The sequence below is a fragment of the Ascaphus truei genome, chromosome 1 (assembly GCF_040206685.1).
Source record: "Ascaphus truei isolate aAscTru1 chromosome 1, aAscTru1.hap1, whole genome shotgun sequence".
NCBI lineage: Eukaryota > Metazoa > Chordata > Amphibia > Anura > Ascaphidae > Ascaphus > Ascaphus truei.
In genome coordinates this window covers 180,246,644-180,270,335 of record NC_134483.1, presented here as the reverse complement: position 1 = coordinate 180,270,335, position 23,692 = coordinate 180,246,644, and the positions used below count along the sequence as shown (strand labels likewise).

The following is a 23,692-nucleotide window of genomic DNA, read 5'->3' as shown; positions in this document are numbered from 1 at the left end:
GGAGACTACAGGAGCAGTTAAGGAGAGCTGTCTGCGGCTTAAGAAGTGGAGCTGACCCACAGTGACAGCTTCGCCTCAGTCTCACTATAAGGAGGAGACTACAGGAGGTCCCGGAGCTGCTGCGCCTCTTCCCTCCCCTCCTACACCTCTCCTCGGATTGCAAGGTTCTGCCCAGCACAGGAGTGTGTGCGAGCTGTATAGAGTCGTGCTAACAACCACTAGAAGAATGACTATTAATTAGGAGAAGGGAGGGAGGGAGGGGGAGAGGGCAGGGAGTGTTTAACTTGCTTCTTTAGCTTGTGTGCACCACTTGCTTGTTTCTGTGACTTGCTGGCGGCGAGGCAGCTTGAGCTTGGACTTGCAGCCTACTCAGGTGCGCCAGAAGAAGGGGGGCGGGTGGTCGCTGCAGGGGGTGACAGCACCGCCATGGGCTGCTTTATGGGTAGGAACAGGGAGAGGGAATCACGGAGCCCCTTCCCCCTCCACACCTGACCCTCCAGGGGAGGAGGCAGCAGGGCAACTGCCAGCCAGGCACAGCCAGAAGGAAGGAAGGAAGGATCCCAACCCCCTGAACAGTCACCACCACCACCACACACCATCTGGATTGTGGAGAGGGAGAAGCACCCCGGGACGCCCCTGTTTATTGCCCTTGGACTGTCGACTCTGTGCTGAGTTTCTGGGAATCCTTGGGTTTCAGGACAACCTTCCCTCAGCTGGCCACGTCTGCAAATCTTTCTCCGCCTGTTCCTCTGCCGGGACACAGCACTCCTGCTATTGTTATGTTTTATATCGGTGGATTAGTCATTTACTCTGGTTCTCGTCTCATTCTTTTCACGTTTTCTACAGCATAGTAGAGATCCCCAACCCCGGTCTCCTATTAGCTAAACTGATTTTGATTTCTACCAACGTCCTCTGACTTTTTTTTGTTTTTCATCTCACTGATTCTCATTGCACCTGTTACATTTCATCCTTCTCTCCACTGGCCATCCTTAGGAGTCCAGTCCCCTTTTGAGCTAAGTTGTATCCCCTACTCTCCCTCCCCTTGCTCTCTGGTGGGATCTCTTCTGGATGGAAGAGAAGGACCAGCTGTCCAGGCTCCGCGCCCTCTTCCGCTCCTTTGACACCAAGCGCTCTGGGCGCCTGGGGAGGGGGGACTTCTCCTCCCTGTGCACGGAGCTCAAGGTGAGCCCACCAGAGGCAGAGACCATCTTCCGACGCCTGGACACCGACAGGGACGGGGCAATCACCTTCGAGGACTTTGTAATGGGATTCCGAGGGGCCAGGGGACTTCAGGTGCCCCAAGGAACTTGTGATTCTGTGGGGGAGAGACCGAGAAGCCCCCACAGTCCAGAGAAAGAAGAGCACCATGAGGCAGAGACCATCAGCCCAGCTTGGGAGGACTTCCAGCACAGGTTGGGAGATGAGGCACATTACATCCCAAGGTCAGTAGAAGAACTCATGACTATCACTATATTCACCATCATTGTCATTTATTTTGAGGTGCCAGGGTCAGGCATGGATAACTAAATTGGGTAAATAACAGATGGAGTGGGATATGTTCTTGCATTAAAAGAAATGTACTTCTTTTGGAATGAGTCGCTTTCTATCATGATGATCTCATAGATTTACTCTTTGGCCCATATTAAATATGCTTTGAATATGTCTTTCCTGTGCTGGAGCTTAGTTGATTTCTACTTAAATGAATGGGATTCAAATCTTCTCCAGAAAGAGGGATAGTCTTCCAGGCACATCCAGTTAATGGTCTTTAAAGTTACAATATAACTACAGTATATGATTTCTTCCTTCTGTATCTTCTCGCTGTGGACCAGCATTGACCATATTTAGGGACAGGACAGCTTTGTGCTGTTCCACACAAAGTACTGTTTGAGTAAGTGGCATTTGTAAGGAATCACAGTGCACCTCAGCCTATAGAAGTACAAATTATATATGGGATACATGGCTACATCCTGACTATAGAAGATACTTTCGGGATACAAATGGACAGTAGCCAACGTTATTGCAACCTGTGGCGCGTTACAGCGGAACAACCTGCTGCTCTTTGGATTGGCCATTTCAGCCACGGGAGCGCGCCACCTGTGGCAATAATGTTGGGTACATCTGATTATCAGTATATTTTGTGTCGCTTCTGTAGTGTACATATGCATTGTAACTTACTGTAAAAACAAATGTGTTTCCTTTTCTTTGAATTCATACAAAATCTGAAAACCTTTTTAGCATCAGGCAGACAATGAATTGCAGCCTTTAAGAGATGTGTATTATTGTGGATTCATTTTATTTTCTGGAACCACATGTCTTAATATCAGTATAAGGTAACAGGGGTTCTTCTAATAATTAATTCATTAATAATTAGTTAATATTTGTCACCTCTATTTATCAAAGGCAATCTATTTTTTTCCTCTACAGAACAGTAAAAGATTTATTAAATGCAATTTTATTTTAAGTTTTAGGCTCTATGTTTTCTGAAAGCAGGGGAAGTCCTTCATATAAATGTCTTACAATTTTTGTGCTTCACTCTTTAATAGTATTTCCATATCTACATCCTCTTCTCTCTTGTCTGTATTCTTGTACAAGCATCTCCCATGTTCTTGTTTTTTGGAAATAATTATTGAACACAAAACATTGTTTATTATAAATATGATCCTATCCATATAATTACACTTCTGGGACCATGTTGCTAACTCATACCAGAAAAAAAACGTAATCGAAAGGAATAGTAATCTACATAGCATCACTTTTCATGAAATGTTTATTTTGCATTGTATCTAAACCAATTTGTGATTTACAGTTAGAAAGGAAACAAGTTGTGAATCCTTTGTGTTTGCAGAACATCACTAAACAACACAACACCCTGGAAGCATTCTTAGCCATAAAGCCTTTTGATGATTTTTTTTACAGGTGTTATTGAACCTGCTTTTCATTAATAAGCAGTAGTCTATGTCAGTGTTCCTATGCCTCCCCCCTCCCCCCCCCCAGTGATGCCGTCATGATTGACATGGTAGGCAGAAAGCTGTTTGATGATTATTCTTTTTTGCTTAAAAGGATAAGGTCAGCAGGTTCTTCTGTGGGGGGCGCACAAATTGTCCATTGCTCTTTTATTGCATCAGTTGTGTCCTGCTGGCTTGCTCTTTGCTATTCTTTAAACGCCCATGTTCAAATGTTGTAAATGGATAAAGATCAGCACTGACACATTGAATATGAACGTTTTCATGGACAAATTATCTATTTAGTTAGTCCACAAAAAAAAATGCGATTTCACAAATGTAAGTGGACTAACATGAATACCAGATCATTTACTCTTTCCTGGAACCCGGCATATGTGCTAATAATAGTCTTAGTGAAAGTTGCTTTTAGTTTTCAAGTCCCCCAGTATACAAGGAGCGATTTATCTGCTTTATGTGTTGTACTGCAACTACAGGGTGTAATTTTCTGCATACAATGACATTCCCAGTAGAATCATTATGAGATGTTAGTTCAGTTTTTATTTTCCCAAGTGTTAATTTTCCACTAAAATTCATAACTACTGAGAACCCGAATGAATTAGGATCAAATTTAGCAAACAAGAATTGCAAATCAAAGGAGTATTTCAGTATTAGGTGATACCTTTTTTTTTTTTTGGACAAACAAATCATATTTTGGGACTAGCTTTCAAGTGTTGTAATCTCTTCCTCAGGTCAGCAATACAAATGTTTCCCTGAGTTTAACACAGATGTAAAAACCAAGATAACAATCTAAGACGGATGAGTTAGACGGATAGAATCAGAAAGAATGGCATAGGAATTTTAAATAAACAGGACAAAAACAAGAAGTCAACCCCTTTGCAATCTGAAGGGCATAGCCCATTGCATTATGTTGCATGCTCTTCTTGAATGGAAGGGGTTAATCAACATTATCAGGGCTCAACAAATGCACTCGGCCACTCGCCTGGGGCGAGTGCATTTTGCCCGCTGTCGAGCGTTACCTGCGACGTGGTAAGGCATCTCCCGGCATTCTCCTGCTTTCCACTGCAGCTTGCGAGTGTCTCTCCTGCAGCTCTTGTCAAAATGCCTGCACGGCATTAAATGACGCAGTGTTTCCATGACAACGGGACGCTACGTGATGTCACCAAATCACGTGGCGTTCAGTTGCCATGACAACATGACACTGCGTGACATCTTGACATCATGAAGCGTCCCGTTGTCATGGCAATGCAACGTTATTTTACGCCGCGCAGCCATTTTGATGGGAGCTGCAGGGGAGACACTTGCAAGCTGCAGGAGAGATGCGATAACACTCGACAGCGGGGAAAATGCACTCGCTGCAGGTAAGACTCATGGGGGGGGTGAGATTTTTTTGGGGGGTGGGGGTCAAGTGACTTTTGGGGCGAGCGTTTTTGTTTTTTTTAGAAATTGTCGAGACCCGAACATCATAAAGAAATGGAGTTAAGTTGGCAATAATAGTTCTACATTCCATGCTCTGCTTTCCCAAACAGCAGGGTTCACTTGGTTCAGTGCTCCATGGACAGAGCATCCTACGCAGGTATTAATGGTACAGATGTGATCAGACTAAGGCCGCGCGTATAGTGCCTGCGATGGGCGACGCGATGGGATGGGTGACGTCAACCATCGCCCCTAGCGATAGATGATATATTTCGCTTTGGGGCTGCGTTGCGGGCTTTCTGGCATTTGATTGGTTCAGGGGCTGTCACATGAGGCGACAGCCCTTGAAAAATCAGATATTGCCAGCTTCCAAAATTCGCGACTCGACGTCGCTCCGTCACATTGACGCCATCGCGCTTACTATAAGCGCACACAGTGGCGGCAATGCATTTGTTTTTGGGCGACGTTGCCCGTCGCGGGCACTATACGCACGGCCTAAGTGTTCGGGAGTTGCGCTCCCGAGGAAAGTCGTAGAATCCTCATCGCAGCATCACCCGGCAGCATGTGATCTATCCATGGGGGAGGTGGGTTTCCCATTTTTCTGCTCACGACTCTGGTGAGAGTGTCTGGTTACATCTTTATTTAGGACTTCTCCCTCCCCCCCTCTTGCAAACGTCCCCCCTCTCTCCATGTATTTCCCCCCCTTTCCCATCTCACTCTTAACCCCTCTCCTCACACACTCCTCTCACTCAATTACCTCCCTCTCAATCCTGCCCCCTCCTCACACTCATTCCCTCCCTCCTCTCTCCCTGGCCACACATACTTCCCCCCAATTCCCATATAATTTCCCCCACAAAACCCTCACACTCCACACCACAAAATACATACAGTACTTACACTACCTCGCAAAATACATACATACACTGCCCTCCAAATACATTCTTACACTGCCCCTCCCCAAAATACACTTACACTGCCCCTCCCCCAAATACAGTCTTACACTGCCCGTCCCCAAATACAATCTTGGGCTACGGCCCCAGTGTCGGCTGCTGCATGCGCACCTGGCAGGCTGGCCACACGTGCAGCTGTGTAAACTGCGATCTCCGGTCTGTGGCTGAGCTACAGGAGATTGCAATGGGAGGTGTTGCGGGGCCATGACATCACACAGCTGGTTCGCCCTCATTGGCTGAAATGCAGGGGGCATGACCAGAGCTCTGTAGCCAGTTGTAAAGATAAAATTTTTGTCTTTTGAAAATTTGGTCGTGCATCAAGGCTGCAAATTGTGCGCGAAGGCAGCTGTGGGCCCAACCCCATTATTAGCTGGTTCTTGTTCCTGCAGCGCACAAGAGCGCGTGCAGCAGCAGGCACTGGGGACCTAGCCTTACACTGCCCCTCCCAAATACAGTCTTACACTGCCCCTCCCCCAAATACAGTCTTACACTGCCCCTCCCCCATATACAGTGTAACACTGCCCCCCCCCCCAATCTCATTTAGTGACCGATACTGGGGATCTACACATGTTACCAGGTGTGGTGCTATACCTGTTGGCTGCAGGAGTACTGAATCATCTGCTTTGGTGGTAATGAGACATGACAGGACAGGCTTAGATGGATCACTGTGCTCTTCTCTTAGTGTTAGCGCCTCCAGCTGTGATGGAACCCAGGGTGCATGGGTGTCAGCCCCAATCACAGCACTCCTTACCCCTCCTGCCCAGGAACTGACACCAGGCAAGAGGTATAGTTGAACAGGATTTATTGTGGTGGTATAATTGCAGCAGTTCTTCCTCGCAGCTTGATCGCTCTAAAGTCCCAGGACTTCAAATGGGGCTGCCCCGGTAGTGTGGGGCCTTGGGTCTTGATGTTCTCTAGGCCTCCTGGACCTAGAGTGGGCAAGCTCATCCTCGCAATGGGAGAGACGTACAGCCCTTTCTCTCTCCACGAGGAGCAGAAGCAGACTCCTCTAACTTTGGTGCTCCTCCTAGGAAAGCTCTGGATGGGGCGGGCTCATAGACTGTACCCACCTCTAAGGGGCTGTACACAGGCCATGAGTCACCACCTCTCTTCCTTCACTTTCCAGAATAGCAGAAGTGGGGTCACTGGCCCATAGATTAACCTGCTACTGCCTGGAACTTAACAGGACTTACATAGCAGATATACTATGTGGGGAAAGAAAGGTACAATGGGACATACCCTGTTATAAAAGTCTTACACTGCCCCTCCCCCAAATACAGTCTTACACTGCCCCCCCTCCAATACATACTTACACTACCCCCCAAATACAGTCTTACACTGCCCATCCCCCCAAATACATTCTTACACTGCCCCCTCCAATACATATTTACACTCTACCCCCTCTCCCCCCCAAATACATTCTTACACTTACCTTGTGGATGGTCTCTCTTTCACTCTCCCGTGCCGGGGCCTCTCTCACTCTCCCGGGCCTTGGCTCGGCTTCCGGCACACACCGGCATGAGAGAGAGGCCCCACGCAGTACAGTGAGGAATGAGAGAGGCAGGCTCGCGGCAGCAGTATGGCAGAGCCGAGGCCCAGCGGCAAATAGAGGCCCGGCAGCTTGCCGCAGAAGTTGGGCTCAACCTCTAGCTGGGCTCAACTTCCAGTGCCGCCAATCCCCCCCCCCCCATTGCCACCAGGGACACTTGTTCTGGCTCAAAACCTCCCCCCCCCATGGTCTTTGTACAAAATTGGGGGAATTTGTAAAGTCAATATCTGGGAAGGTACACCTGTTTTTGAAACAGAGTATGCAAGCGCGTTTGCCTTTTATTGTTGGAGTATTAGAAATTTAGGATGCCTCATATCAACACTGCCTACTTAGTCATGTGCTGTACTTTAACCCTTTGGGTGCTCTATATATGTAGCTACTGTATGTCATGCGGTCTGGCAATCTAGGGGACCCATGATGTACTAGCTGCATCTTAATCTTCATTCTCGTTTTCTAGGGGCAAACTATGAGGAAGTGAAACGGAAAGAGGACTGCTCCACTTCCGTTCCGTCATCGGTGACGGATTGATCACGTGATCATGAGTGCCGGAAGGGCCATGGCACCCCTGTGACGCGACCCCTCTTGCACTCAAAGCGTTAAAGTGGTCAAGGAAACAACACTGCTGATTTAAAAATAGGTGGAACAATAGACAAAAATGCCCCAATGCACATAAAATATGACATTATTTGATTAATTTCTATATGTTTTATTCTTCTCATAAGTATGGGTCACTGAGTTCAATCTTTTGGCCAAAACATGTTAAACTTGCAACCACGCTAAGGTTAGACCCTTTCACCAGGTTCCTACACTACCAATTTTATACTGTTGACTTTGTATTTCCTCCACTGCCTTGCTGCTCCTTTGTCTACTGTTGAATGTTGAAATTATGTCTCATTCAGAGTTCGCAAGAGATTTGCCAAGCATCATTTGATATGGAGAAAGAAAGAAAGACGTTTTATATACCTAAAAAAAAAAAAGCTACCTTTGCAAAGTATATTCAAATGATTTAAATGGGAATATTTGACACAGTACAAAATAAATCTATCCTTCAGTCCTTTTTCACGGTCTCCATGGGAGTTAGCATATTTAATGAATAGCAACGCACATTGACTTAATTTTTGGCGAATCCCTGAAAACTCCGAATGATCTGCGATTTGTCGGCAAAACTGCAAACTGATGATGAAAATTTGTGGTTTCTGCTAATTTTGTAGCTCTTTAAAATTCTGAAAAACATTTCGCCTGGAATCTTATTTGGGGAAAAACCCCGTTAATTTTGCGGCTGCATTTGGGATAGTTTTGCACTATATTCATCAGCTTTCTAAAATCAGCAACTTTCTATGGTCCACAAAATAAGTGCACAAGTTAAAACACAAATGCAGAAAAATATTTTTGTGTTTTTATAAAAATGAAAGATCTTAGTACATATATTTACAAAAAGGTTGAAGAGAACAACCCAAAAAGCTCCTATTTGCGTACACTATAGACGCAATAATGGCTGGAAAAATGTAATCCAAGGGTATAAATATCCCTATTAGGACACTCACTAAATATGGGTACAGTTAAAAATAACAATTTATTGAATATATTTATTTATTTATAAAAATGTTTTACCAGGAAGTAATACATTGAGACATACCTCTCGTTTTCAAGTATGTCCTGGGCACAGAGTTATAAAAAATACATGGTTACAATAACAGAACATGGTTATACAGTCACTTCACAGACATTTCATAGACAGATAAAGTTGGAAAATTGGGTACATGGGATAAAGGGCTTGTGAGTTTCAGATAGAAATAGAGCAGCTTTAACATCACTTTAACATCATCTAACATCAGCGAAGGGCAGCAAATGGCTCACGCCCTTTGGCTGCCCTTCGGCTGTGCCAAAGGCTGTGCGCCTTTGGGGCAACGCAGATGTACGCTGGTTGGTGAGGTTGAATCTGATGCTTCTGTGAACAAAAAGATCTTTTCTTTGTCCCCATGGCTCATTAACATTCTAGTGGGTGGGGTTGCCGATTCAACAAAGAACAAGCACATGTTAACCCTTAGCACGCTGGTCTTGTGCAGAGGGGAGCAGTTCTTGGGGGGGCCCTCATCAGGCTGTGCGCCTTTGGGGCAATGCAGATGTACGCTGGGTGGGTGAGGTTGAATCTGATGCGTCTGTGAACAAAAAGATATTTTCTTTGTCCCCTTGTGTGAGTGTGTGTATATATATATATATATATATATATATATATATATATATATATATATATCTTATTATATATTTGTGAAAGCACTGTATGCCTGTCTGCATTTTCCTGTGTCCCTAGGGGAAATCTCATTGGTCCCTTGGGCCGTCCACCTCCACACCTCTCATTGGCCTGAGGCGGAGTGACCACACACACACACACACACACACACACACACACACACACACACACACACACACACACACACACACACACACACACACACACACACACACACACACACACACACTCTGTTGCTTGGCCTCACTCTCCCCCGTCAGTTGGACCGCAGCTCACCTTCCACACCCCTCCCCCCCTCCACTCCCGGTGCCCCTCACTCTGTCCCCCCTCCCCACCTCACCCAAATCCCCACGCTCCGCAACATCCCCAGCCGCACCATCACCCTCACCGTGCTCCGCTCCCGGAGAGGGGAATCGCGGCCCTCCTGCTCAGAAGCAAACTCCAGGCTCCTCCCCCCTCGCTCACAACGAGGAAAAGCACGGCCCGGGCCTCCTGCACTCCCCCTCACGTGCGCCGGCTCCCGGAGAGGGGAAGAGCGGCCCTCCTGCTCAGCAGCAAACTCCAGGCTCCTCCCTACTCGCTCACAACGAGGAAAAGCGCAGCGCGGCCCGGGCCTCCTGCACTCCCCCTCACGTGCGCCAGCTCCCGGAGAGGGGAAGCGCGGCCCTCCTGCTCAGCAGCAAACTCCGGGCTCCTCCCCCCTCGCTCACAACGAGGAACGGAGGGGAAGCGCGGTGCGGCCGGGGCCTCCTGCACTCCCCCTCACGTGCGCCGGCTCCCGGACGGAGGGGAAGCGCGGCGCGGGCCTCCTCCTCACGTGCACCAGCTCCCAGACGGAGGGTAAGCGCAGCGTGGGCCTCCTGCCACTCTTGCCCCCCCCCCGCCAGCTTCCCGAACTCACCTCCTGCTGCAGCCAGATGCCACGGGGTCAAGGTAAGTCACCCACCATCTCCCACCCACGCACTGTCACCCAGTCACCCACACACCCACCCACACACCCACCCAGTCACCCAGTCACTTTCACCCAGTCACCCACTCACCCACTCACCCACCCACTCAGTCACCCACCCACTCACTCAGTCACCCACCCACACACCCACCCACCCAGTCACCCACACACCCACCCACACACCCACCCAGTCACCCAGTCACTTTCACCAGTCACCCACTTTCACCCAGTCACCCACTCACTCAGTCACCCACCTACTCACTCAGTCACCCACCTACTCACTCAGTCACCCACCCACTCACTCAGTCACCCACCCACTCAGTCACCCACCCACTCACCCACCCATTCTGTCAGTCACCCAGTCACCCACCCATTCAGTCAGTCACCCAGTCACCCACCCATTCAGTCACCCACCCATTCAGTCAGTCACCCAGTCACCCACCCATTCAGTCAGTCACCCAGTCACCCGGGGGAAGCCCAACCCTGTCGTCCGCCCCCCCAAAATTACATCCCGGGCAACGGGTACTAATGTACAAACATGGTGTGAGAAAATGATTAAAACTACGGGGAAGTGATCAACTGCGGAGAGGTCTTTTAACCTCACACAGTTTAATTCATGCACTGTGTGTGCCCTGTCAGGGATATACTAGAAAGGACAGAGTGATATGTCTCAGATGACCCTATTATCTTTGTGCCAGAATGTTAACACGTTAATACTTATGCAAACATAGAGGGTCTAAAGGAGATCAAACGGTAACTTGATTTACAAGGTTCGTGGGTACATAATGTAACCAGAAAGCACTAACCGCTAGTATGGAGGTACCTCCATACTGCACATTACTAGCGATTAGTGGTAAACTGTGTATTTTTAATCATTTTCTCACACCATGTTTGTACATTTGTATATATGTTCAATAAATTATTATTTTTAACTGTACCCATATTTAGTGAGTGGCTTCATAGGGATATTTATACCCTTGAATTAAAAATTTCCAGACATTATTTCGTCTTAAGTGAGTGCAAATCGGAGCTTTTTGGGTTGTCCTCTTCAACCTTTTTGTAAATATGTCATTTTTCCCGTATGCACCCTATGTACTATCACAATTACGTTTTTTACAATAGGTGAGCGTTAGATTCCCCCCTTTTTTTTTTACATCAAGCTCTTAGTACAGTAAGAGTATGAATATGAAAATGATGGAGTAAACAAACTAAAGGTATATTAGAAAACAGAGAGCATTTTGTCAGGTTAGGCCAGCCTATCTTGTGATAAATATGTATTTAAAAAAAAATTTCCCCTTACAAATGCAAATATTAAAACTTATCTCAATTAGCTAGTTCTCAGTTTTTACCTTTCACCCCTAGTACTTCACTGTTTGGCTGATGCAACCTTTTATAAACAAATGCTTTGCTGGAATGGCAAAAACTCCTCATCTAATGTTTCACCTGGTTGCAAAGGGCCTTGGGGGAAGGTAACATTAATTAGAGACAATGGTACTCATTGCTCCCAGTAATTTAGTCACCAGCTCAAACTATACAGAGATTTCTCTTCCACTTGTTTCAGCTCTGAGAATACATTCTGTTTATCCATCATAAAAGCTTAGTTGTATGTTACACCCATAGTCATGGAGATGCCTGCAATATTCTGCTTCTCACTTCAACTCTTAAGGGTTTACATGGAAGTGATCTGTGGCAATCAAAAATTATATTGACTCAGAAAAAATATTGCGATACGGCAATAAAATGTTATAATATATATATTCTAGAATATACACTTCCTGTCCGAAGAACTTACATGCTAATAATAATAAGTTAATGAACACACAAGCCCTGCCAGTTCTAACCCTAGAACCCACTACATCATATTATTTGTGTCAAAAGGAGTGCTACGGAGCGTGGCCAAATGTATACAACAAAAGCCAAAAATACCCAATGCTACATCCAATGTAAAAACGACATCGTTAAATACTTCAATGTTAGTATTCTCATGAATAAGGGTCATTTAGCTAAACCCTTTGTCCAAAGCGTTATAAGCTTGCAGCCACTTCATGGCTAAAGGATTGAACTAATATGACCCTTACTCATGAGAATACTAACATTAAAGTATTTAACCATGTGTGGTGGGTTCTGGGGTTAGAGTTTGCAGGGATTGCGTGTTCATTAATTGTACATTTTAACTGGTATCAGTTGGTTGGAGGTTGGTAGCCCCTCCTCCCTGGGTTTAAGCTCACCTCTCCCCACTTTTTAAGTAGCAGGTTTTTCCATGTACTTGTTTAGGACAGGTCCACTGAACCAATTCTCCCTCCGCTGCAGAGGTAAATGAGAATTAGGACCTACATACTGGTCATGCCGTGAAGTGGCTGCAGGCTTATAACACATTGACCAAAGGGTTTAACTAAATGACCCTTACTCATGAGAATACTAACATTTAAGTATTTAACTATGTGTTTTGTCACATTGGATGTAGCATTGGGTATTGTTGTCTTTTGTAATAATAATAAGTGCCTGAGGCACTGTTACTTATAGACTTTTTGAAGGTCACTACCGATGCTACAAAGCAGAGGGATCCTTTAGGTAACAGGGGTTAGTCAAGCCTTAGCACCTTCTTAGCGGGCCATAACAAGGGGCAACTGAAAAGGATACAGACAGCACATAGAAAGAGCAGTGATGATACTGTACACGAAGTGGTGTATACCATGTAAATGAGACTTTATCGATGGTCATTAATAAAGCTGCTGTTTGTATGAATAATGTTCCTGGTGCCCATCATTGCATTACGAATCCCGTGTCTGCATGAATCCAGCACCCTGAAAATACTGCATAAGCCAATTAAAGAGACATTTGATGTAAACTCGCTAGAAGCCGGGCAAGGAGGGTTACATGTAGTTAGCTTCTTTTTTTTTTAGATGAAACGTATTTTTAAGCGATTGCTCCATTCGAAGTTTTTATAAATGATTTCTGTTAATGCTGGTTCTCTGGGCAGTCTGAGCAATCATTGGTTGTTATTTCCAGCACAAAAGGGGTTAGGGACGTCCCTTACAGCTCACGCTTTCTTCTCTCACTGGTGTTCACTTGAACTCTGCTTCCTGAAGATTTGGAGAATTCAGACATGCATGTGGCTGCTTCATAGAGAAGCCTGGCTTGCCAATAGCTTACCTGTAGCTCTTAAAAAGATTTATAGCCATGCGTGGTTTGTGCTTAGGAAAACGTTAACCCTTCTCTGCCGAAAGGGTCAACAATGGTTTGCAAAGCAATGCGTTCTAGGAACTACAGTTTGTGCAATAATGCAGTAATGGGTGTGGCGTGACCGTCCTGTTAACAGTTTTGTGTAAGTTGGAGTTTTTTCGGGGATAGAAAAACGCTAAATACCCATTTTTGCCTATAGTGATGCTATGCAAGTCGTAACTAGTTTTAGTTCCACAGTGTACATTTCCTTCAGCAAAAAAGTTCCAAAGATACTCGCCATCAATATATACAGTACTGCACCATGGTGATTTTAGGGAGATGAAAGCCTGAAATGCTGCTTGAAGAAACCTTTTACATGTGCACTGTGTACTTTGGGTGAGATCTGAAACTGATTGAAAATTGAGCCTTTAACAGTGTGTAGCATTAACCTTAAAGTGAGAGCAGTGCTTTTCTGTCATGTCTCTAGGTAGCCCTTTGGGAAAATAAACATGGTCATTTGATACTGCACAAACCGGTATCTGATAACAAGATCGCATGACTGCGTGAATTTGAGTTTGATTCCACAGCTGCAGCCAGAAGATGTAAAATGAGATGTAATCAGAGGTCCTGGATTCAGACCAAGAAATGACTATTCTTCATTCTATAGTGATAGGAACTTAGTCAATCTTTTGGTACTGCACCGACACACTTTATCCGAGCAAATACCCAGTATGTACCTGGCAGATACCTGGAATGCGCCACTCCTCACCTCTGACAAGCCCCGTTGCGTTTGCCTTCCCAGCCTGGGTTCATGCCTGGCTGACGGGCGGCTGATCTGTTAAATGATAATGATTAGGATTTAATAGGCTGCAATGCTTCGCGTGTCTACCAGATGGCATAAATTCATGAATTGTAATGCAGTATATATATATATATACTGTGCAGTATTGCAGCCAGCGGGAATAAAATGCTTCAATCCCTGCCTGGAAAATAACCCAATGCACTCTGGCAGAAAACAGTCACAAACCTCAATACACCCGGGTATACCCGAATTCGTGGGACTAGCCGAGCTCGAATAAAGTGTGTCGCCAGTGTATGTCAAGATACAGGAATTTGTTTCCCTCAAAAAACTTTGGAATGCATTACTGGGCTCTCTTGACATTGGATATACAGTAATAGAGAGAAGACCTCACTAAGGGACTTATTCTATAACCGCCAAAGCGACTTATCGGCCAGAGGGGCAGAAATTATCCATTGAACTTAATGGGGAATTTCGTCCAAAAACGGCAACATCAGCCACCTTGGTGTAGATGGATTTTTAAGGTTCAAAATTCAGTTTCTCTGAAGTTTCTAGTAAAAAGTTAATTTTGCATAATCTGTGAAACTGCCGAGACAACATCTTACAGAATGCAAAAGAAACACATTTTCTTGGTACAAGTGGGAGTATACCGAAGTCTGGGTCCGCTGCACAGACAGCAGATAAACGATTAATATTCTGCCTGTTCTAGCAGCTGTCTCTTTATACTAACAAGCTATGAAAAGGTTAAAGTGAAAAGGTTCATTTGTAGTTAGAAAAAAAGTTATAACACGCCTTGTTTGATGAATAGGAACCTCAGAGCAGAAGAGAAACATCTAACAAAAGCCTGCTCTTCGTTTATAACCTATCTTACCTGTAATGACTGAAGCTTGGTATTGTTGTAAACTGCCTCAATAACAAATATATTGGAACGGCAAGTAACCATGTGTTGGACCAATTAGTTGGAAACTACTGTATACAGCAAGGAGAATGTGGGGATCTGTCCTGCGCTTCTGTGTGCAGAGTGGCAAACTGAAATTGTGTCAGACACTGGGGCAGCGCATGAGGGAGTGCCCTAGAGTGAGGGCATACAGTTCAATAGACTATCCTCTGTGACTATTTCTCACTGACTATTCCCCCCCCCTTTTCCAATTCCCCTTTCCACATTGGAGTTTCTCTCCCCCCCCTCCTCCCTCCCCCCCCCCCCCCCGAATTTTCCTTCCCTCCCTTCTCTTTCCCCACCTCCATTCAAGCACCTGGTTGGAGCCCAGTGTATGATGTGTAATCAGCTTAATAATTTACATAGTAAATACTTCCAATATATGTGTTTGAGTATAACTGTATACACAAACACAATGAAAGAGTACAAGCTGTTACTGCAATCTATGGGACTTAAATCAGGCACTAGCAGTGCTTGCAGCAACCTTTTACTTATTTTTATATATCTCCAATGATTGACCTGAGCCTAAACAGCATATTCTTTATTAAAATGCTATTACATTGTCATAAGTTTAATAATGAACCTAAGTATTTAGTACTGGTCAATTGATTGACAACAAATGTAACAGGCATAAACATTGGAGGGGTTAATGTTTTAATGTATATGTCCCCGTTTTCGCGGGCTTTTTTGTATTTAAGCAGGCAGCTTCCGCTTCTCCCCACTCCAAGACGAAGCCCTATTCCTAAGGGTGAAACGCGTTGAGGGGGAGAATGCGGTGTTTGCCCTTGTGTGTTCGACCAATAAAGTTTTTTGAAGTATCCCAGCAGCCTCTCTGAGTCAGACATGCGCAGTTGCGCCGAAATCCACCATTGTTTCCTGTATACAACAAGGAATCTGCATTTTCACATAAAGAGGATCTCTTGGTATTTTCACTGACGAACCAGCATTGAATCTGTGGAACATTTTATTCGGTTGATTCTGTATGTAGTATAAGCTCCTAAGGCGAAGATTCACTAAAGGATCGTTGCGGATGAACACACCTGATCTGGCGTTAACAGCGGCGCAAGTCAATGGCAGCTAACGCCGGATCGGGTACGTTCCCTTGCAACGAACCTTAGCGAACCTATACGAGACAGGCGTATTGTTGAAATATATTAATACATGTAATAAAATGACGGCAACGCAGCCATAAAGTCGGTGCTGTGATTTTACAGAAGTTAGCGAGCAGTAAAGCACCTTTCAAAATGTTATAAGAAAATCTGGACACAGGATGCTGATATTTATTTTATATTAACATAGAGAAAAAGATACTTGTACACCAACAAATATTTAGCAACAAGGTCAATGCTACCCCAAAGCAATTGTACATTAGGTTTGTAGACCGATGTCTACAGTAACTAGGTTTTTATTCCTTCATTTTTGTTTCTTGTAGTTATGTTTTTTTAGATAAATCCTTTGAAACTATTTTGAAAAAGGATTAAAAAAAAATCTGAGGCTGACATGTATGGTTTACCTGTGTAAATTGTTTTCATTGTGTCTAATTTAATTGCTACGGTTGAGACGTGCTACTGTTTAATGAGTAAAATACCTTGATCCATTGAAGAAGCTTGAGGTGAAAAATGCATTTCTGTCTTTCAAGTCAGCCCCTAAATGATCTATTTTTTTTTATAGCACTTTGTATCAGAGATGTGCAAATCCTTCTCTGGCAAATGTGAGTCATGTGGATGGTGCTCTGCTGGCACCAATAATTCACAGATTTGTCAAAATGTACCTGAAACCTGCACCACTGAAAAGTATTTGATTACAATTTACAATTTTTCAAAGGGAATTCCAAGACAAGAAAAGTGGAAACATAACCCCAGCTTTAATTCCACAAATGCCTAAACCCAGCTTGTTTGTTACGCATTGTTCAGGTTAAAAAAAAAGTAATACCGTGTCTACATTTTGATGTTTTTTTTTTTAAACTGACTATGAATTGTGACTCTAAACCAACAGTTTCACACACACTGCTAAGATCGGGGCTCTATACTTGTGTCCCATGAGCCAAATGTGGCCGGTGATGGGCCCTGATTTGCCCCTGTTTATTGCAAACTAGTTGCTTAGGCAGCTAAGAGAACTTGTGTACTGTACACTGAAACTCACTTGCACTGTAAGTAAAGGTAATGTAAGTATATATGGTACAGATGTTATAAATGATTGCAACATTTTGAAATATAATAATTTAAAAATCTTTACGTGGATCTAAAATTAGTTTGCATTAAGCTTGTGGCCTTTCTACTCTGAAATGTTTTCTGATGTAGCCCGTTTAGAGCCCTGGCTTACAGTACACTATTGTTACATACCAAGATGCCAAACTCGCAGTTTTTACTGTCCAACCTATATTTGGGTTCAGACACTGGTGTAAGAAACGTTACTTGCCTGCAATCCTGCTTTGGTTATTATTGCTGCCTGAGACATTACTTGGTTGTATACAGGCATACCCCGCATTAACGTACGCAATGGGACCGGAGCATGTATGTAAAGCGAAAATGTACTTAAAGTGAAGCACTACCTTTTCCCACTTATCAATGCATGTACTGTACTGCAATCGATATATACGTGCATAACTGATGTAAATAACGCATCTGTAACAGGCTCTATACTCTCCCTGCTTGCGCACAGCTTCGGTACAGGTAGGGAGCGGGTATTGCTGTTCAGGACGTGATGACAGGCGCATGCGTGAGCTGCCGTTTGCCTATTGGGCGATATGTACTTACTCGCGAGTGTACTTAAAGTGAGTGTACTTAAAGCGGGGTATGCCTGTACTTCTGTTCACAACTATCTGGCTTCTGAATCTACACCCGCCTTGTTATGCAAACTACCCAAGAAAGATGGAAATTCATACTGTGCATAAAATTGTTGTCATATGTGTGCGATGATGCAATTTATGCTGAAAAGGTGACAAATGATGCAACATATCTTTTCAAACATACAATCTCTATAATTCTCTAACCCCAACACCCAGGGATTGCAGGGATTGTGTATGTTTGTAAATTGTCAACTGGTAACAGTTGTTTGGAGGTTACTGACCCCTCCTCCCTGGAGTTTTAACTATCTCCTCCCACTTTTTAAGTAGCAGGTTTTTTCATGCACCTATGGAAAACTAGCCTATCAGATATTGGTCCCTCCTTTACAGAGGTAAATGAGAATTGTTACAGGTACTGTAGTGTTAGGATCTGCAGAGTGGTCATGCCTTGGCGTGACTGCAGGCCAAAGAATTTAACTAAATGACCCTTACACATGAGAAGACAAACTGTTAAGTATTTAACTATAAATTGGATGTAGCATTGGGAATTTTTGTCTTGTTGTAGACATATTGTCATGGGAGACCAGGTATTTACACCTTTATACCGGGATCATATCACTGAGCAAAACAAAGAAGTAAAACAAATGGCAATTTATTCCTTAGAAACAGACATACACAGTGGACTACAATATACAGGAGAAAACACACTTACTGGGGGGTCTATATTGCACAGGTATATAGGAAAAACTGCTCACCTATGAAATTGAATGTCCTAATTACAATGGTAGGTGCAAGGGAGGTAGATATCATATAGATTACAAAGTAAACTCAAAGGACTGAGTTAAAGAGGACCCCTCTATTTGCACTCATTACCTATTACTTGTATATGTTTCTAGAGCCATAAAAGTTGAATCCCTTAGCTAGAAACTAAAAGCGAAAAACGACGAAAAACAAAAAAGTTTTAATACATATTTAGGTCATACACTCAAAAGTTAAAATGCGTGAATGTGATTCCCCTCAGAGGAGCAGTGGGGAGATAATGGGAAGTATCAATCGATATAGCTATATTAATATATATTCATTTAACTAAAGATATCCCTGTCTGCCCCTGCGGAAGTCACTCCTTTGAGTTTACTCTGTAATCTTACTGGGGGTCTAGGCTACAAAACGAACCTTTCCTAGTTGAAATAGCACAGAAAACAAAGTCTTTAGGTTGATCGTGAGTTACGTGCAAAAGTCCTGGAACTCAATTCGGCATGTGTGACAGGGTGAATGAACGTCACCAGCCATATACCTAGCAACCCTATGTTTAGGCTTGCAGTGCAGCAGTGACGAGGTTAAGTTTCAGTTGAGAAGGGCTGCTTAATTAGTCTGACCCCAGCTGCATAATCAAGGTGTTTTAAAACCCCCAGGCTGTACACACATGCAAGCTAGCTGGTCAGGAGACAGGACTGAAAAACTGAAGAGATTACTGCTATAAGGTCTGTTTTTCAAAGTACATGTGTAATGAACTGTCTGTGTCCTGCATGCTGAAGAGAAGCTGCCTGGTTTTCTATGCTGAAGAGAGGCTATTTTGTTTTTGTCTGCTGAAGAGAAGCTATTTTGTTTTTGTATGGTGAAGAGAAGCTATTTTGTTTTTGTGTGCTGAAGAGAAGCTATTTTGTTTTTGTGTGCTGAAGAGAAGCTATTTTGTTTTTGTATGCTGAAGAGAAGCTATTTTGTTTTTGTGTGCTGTATATTTTTAAGGCTCAATAAAGAAGCCTTATCAAGAGAACCCATGTGTGTGGTTGCATGTACCCTGCAACATATGGTGTCAGAAGTGAAATTTTGAGAGGCCCCTGCAGTTGAAGGGCCACACACACACACAAAAATGAGAAAAATGGAAGAATTTTTAAAAGAGTTTCTGTGCGAGCAGACCAGACAGCAGGAACTGTTAATGCAGGAGCAGACCAAAGAGCAGGGACTGTTAATGCAGGAGCAGGCTCAACTACTATTGCAGCAGCAAACCCAGCTCCTAACCCAGCAGCAGGCAGCACAGGATGAGCGGATGGCCAAGCTGCTGACCCAATTCCAGGGGTCTGCCAGTCCAGAAATTGCGAACAAACCCCCGGTCCTCCTGAGGAAAATGGCTCCGAACGAGGATCCAGAGGCTTTTCTACTAACATTTGAAAGGGTTGCCGAAGCTCAGGGCTGGGCTGCAGATCGCTGGGCAACTGCTTTGGCCCCGCTCCTCATAGGAGAAGCCCAGGCCTCATATCAGGGCCTCCCAGCAGATCAGGCAATGTACTACCAACAAGTAAAAGCCACCATACTGGATTGCTTAGGTCTGGCCCCAGAGACCTACTGGCAGCAGTTCCGGAACCTGAAGTACGCCGTTAAGATGAGACCCCCGGTCCTTGCTCAGCCGTTATTGGACTTGTGTACTCGCTGGATACAACCCGAGGAGCGCACTAAGGAGGCAATTCTTGAGCAAGTGGTGTTGGAACAATTCCAACAGATAATACCCCCTTCCGCATGCTCGTGGGTAAAACGCCATGCTGCTGAAACCCTAGCTTTGGCAGTTCTCGTTGACAACTTCCTTGGGGCCTTGGATCAAGCGAGTGCCCTGGACCCGACGGATCCAACTTCACCAGCACTTGCGGAGACCCATAGAGGGAGATTGGATCAACGGGGAAACTACGGCCCCTCTATGCGCAACCGCCAAGTACCACGAAAGGAGCAGTCCTTCCAACAAGGAAGAAGTCAAAACGCCGGGCACCGCCGAGACCCTCATCCCCTTCCCGATGTCGGCTTGTCGCCAAATGAGAGGAACTTCCGAGGACGTCGCCCACAGGACCCACCAGATGCCTGGTCTCCAGTATCCAGTCCAGCGGAGCGCTATCCACGGCCCCTTGCTCCGAGGGAACCCTCTCCATGTTCCGCCTGCGGAGAACAAGGCCACCGGCATGTGGACTGTCCACAGATGGATTGTTCCTTCACAGTACCGTCGCCTCTGCCTTCACTGGAGAAAATTACAAGCCCTGGCTACTTCCAGCTCAGGTTGGGGGAAAAAACGTCCAGGCCCTTGTAGATTCGGGCTCTGGGAAAACTCTGTTCTTCCAGGAACTGTTACTGCCTAACGTGTGTTCTTTTGACTCTCCATGGAATATAGAATGTATACACGGCGATTTAAAACGGTGTCCGACGGCCAAAATCCGGCTACAGGTAAAAGGTCAGGAAGCCTACCTCAAAGTACAAGTCGCTCCTTGGCTCCCTGCCCCCGTTGTGCTCGGCTGGGACTGGCCTTTCTTTTCGGACCTAATACCTCCAGTCTCTCACGAGGAGCCTTATTCTATGGCTCAGGAGAACCCTGGCAAACTGTTCCCCTTCTCGGCAGACCTTTTTCCCAGTAGACACCGGGTTCCAAAGACTCGGAAGCAAAGACGCTCTGACAAACAGGACAGGTTGCAGAAATCTGGGTCTCAAGGTGACCATTCTAGTAGTCAGAAGTCACAAATGATGGCTGGGGATGGCCAGAGGGAGGGGGATATGGGCCCTGGAGATTTACCAGACCTATACCTCCCTGATTTTTGCCAGAGGCAAAGGGAAGACCCAGTCCTTGCTAGACAGTATGATAAGGTGGTAAAAATTGATGAGCAGATATTGAATGCACAGGGGGTGATAGTATTCCCCCATTTTGAATTATGAAATGATATCCTGTATAGGGTGCATAGGCAGACACAAACAGGGGAGGTCACCAGACAGATATTGGTTCCCAAGGCGTTTGTTAAATCTGTGTTCACTCTAGCCCATACTGTCCCTTGGGGTGGATAAAACATTGGACCGTATTTCATCCCGATTCTATTGGCCAGGGATGCATAGTGATATTGCTAAGCTATGTGCAGCATGTCCGGAGTGCCAGCTAACTAGTCCAAAAGGACAAAAACCAGCCCCTTTGGTTCCTCTACCCTTGGTGTCAGTTCCCTTTGAGAGAATTGGGATAGACTTGGTAGGACCTCTAGAACCTTCTTCGAAAGGACACAGGTTTATTCTTGTAATAGTTGACTATGCAACAAGATATCCTGAGGCGTTCCCCCTGAGAACAGCAACGGCAAAGCAAGTAGCCAACAAGTTGTTGGAGCTGTTCTCACGGGATGGCCTTTCACAGGTTATGTTGACAGACCAAGGTACAAATTTTATGGCTAAACTGATGCAGGATGTCTTAAAATTACTAGAGGTCAAGTCTGTTCGGACATCGGTCTACCATCCACAGACTGACGGATTTGTGGAAAGATTTAACCGAACTCTAAAAGGGATGCTGAGGAAATTTGTAGATTCAGTGAAGAGAGCCTGGGATGAACTTCTCCTTTTTCTGCTGTTTGCAGTGCGGGAAGTTCCCTAGGCCTCCACGGGATTCTCTCCATTTGAACTGCTGTATGGCCGCCAACCCCGGGGTATCCTAGACCTCCTAAAGGAGTCCTGGGAGGAACAGCGGTCCCCTTCTAAGAATAGTTTAGAGTATGTGTTATATTATATGTGTCACTTTGGTTAATCAATAAATTATTTATTATTTTTGCCATCTGGCTTTTAGTGGCAATTGCCCTCCCACAGTGCTGGGAGCGATTGCTTACCTGTACCTTACAGCTAATTAAATCACTCATACAGTGGGTATTCAAACCCTACTAAACATTCCTAGTTTTGTGTGCAGTTAATGAGGATCTTTTTAGGAGGATTCTCTGTCTCCTTATGTGTGTTTATGTCTGTCAACATTATCCTCTTTGCACCAGCAGGAATTAAAATATGCTTTATGATTATATTTGAATTATGGTGAGCGGTATCTCACAAGTTATGTATACCCTTCTAAGAATACCCTGCAATATGTATTGGACCTTAGGAAGCGCCTAGATGTGGTCGGGCATTTTGCTAGGGAGAATCTTAGATCAGCCCAGGACAGTCAGGAGAGACATTACAATCAAAATGTTCGTATGAGAGTTTTTCACCCAGGAGATCAGGTGATGTTGTTGTTACCCAGTTGTGAGAGCAAACTCCTAGCCAAATGGCAGGGCCCATTCGAAGTACTCCGCCGCACGGGTGATGTGGATTACGAGATCGCTCAACCAGGGTCCAGGAAGGGTAAACAAATTTACCATTTGAACTTGCTGAAACCCTGGAAGATGCAGCGGTCTCTATTCATCCACCTGGTGGAGGAGGAAACGGACTTGGGTCCTCAGCCCCCACGGGAGAACATCGTGGGTGACGATAAAATCCCAATGGGTAGACAGTTGTCCTCTTAACAAAAAGTGGACTTGTTAGAAATAATTATACAATTCCATGATGTTTTTTCTGATTTGCCAGGGCAAACTAATTTAATTTCACATGTGATCGAGACAGCACCTGGGGTAAAAGTACGTTCCCGTCCTTATAGGTTGCCTGAAAGTCATAGGGCCCTGGTAGAGAAGGAGGTACAAGAAATGTTACACTTAGGAGTGATATGGAATCATGCAGTGAGTGGTGTAGTCCACTAGTTATGGTCCCTATGGGAAGGTAAGATTTTGTGTGGACCTCCGAAAGGTCAATGCGGTATCCAAGTTTGACGCATATCCAATGCCAAGGGTGGACGAGTTAATTGACGTCCTTGGTAACGCCGAATATATATCCACGCTGGACTTAACAAAAGGATACTGGCAAATACCTTTAGAGGAAAAGTCCAAGTGCAAAACAGCCTTTGCCACTCCCATGGGTTTATACCAGTTTGTGACAATGCCATTTGGACTGCATGGAGCCCCAGCCACATTTCAGAGACTCATGGATAAAGTGCTGAGACCCCATAGGGCTAATGCCGCAGCCTACCTAGATGACATTGTCATTTATAGTAAACACTGGCGGGCCCATCTAAATAGGCTGAAAGCGGTCCTCAAATCTCTAAGAGAGGCAGGGCTCACAGCCAACCCTAAG

The 23,692-nt window shown here is 44.9% G+C and overlaps 1 protein-coding gene across 1 annotated transcript in view; it reads left to right on the top strand.

Annotated features, from left to right (window-relative positions):
* The first annotated feature begins 280 nt into the window (after positions 1 to 280).
* RASEF (RAS and EF-hand domain containing) overlaps positions 281 to 23,692 on the top strand; it is a 145,973-nt gene continuing 122,561 nt past the window's right edge. Inside the window, exon 1 of the mRNA XM_075598851.1 lies at positions 281 to 1,442. Coding sequence (XP_075454966.1) covers positions 1,069 to 1,442 — 374 coding nt within the window. The 5' untranslated portion in view covers positions 281 to 1,068. The remainder of the gene's footprint in view (positions 1,443 to 23,692) is intronic.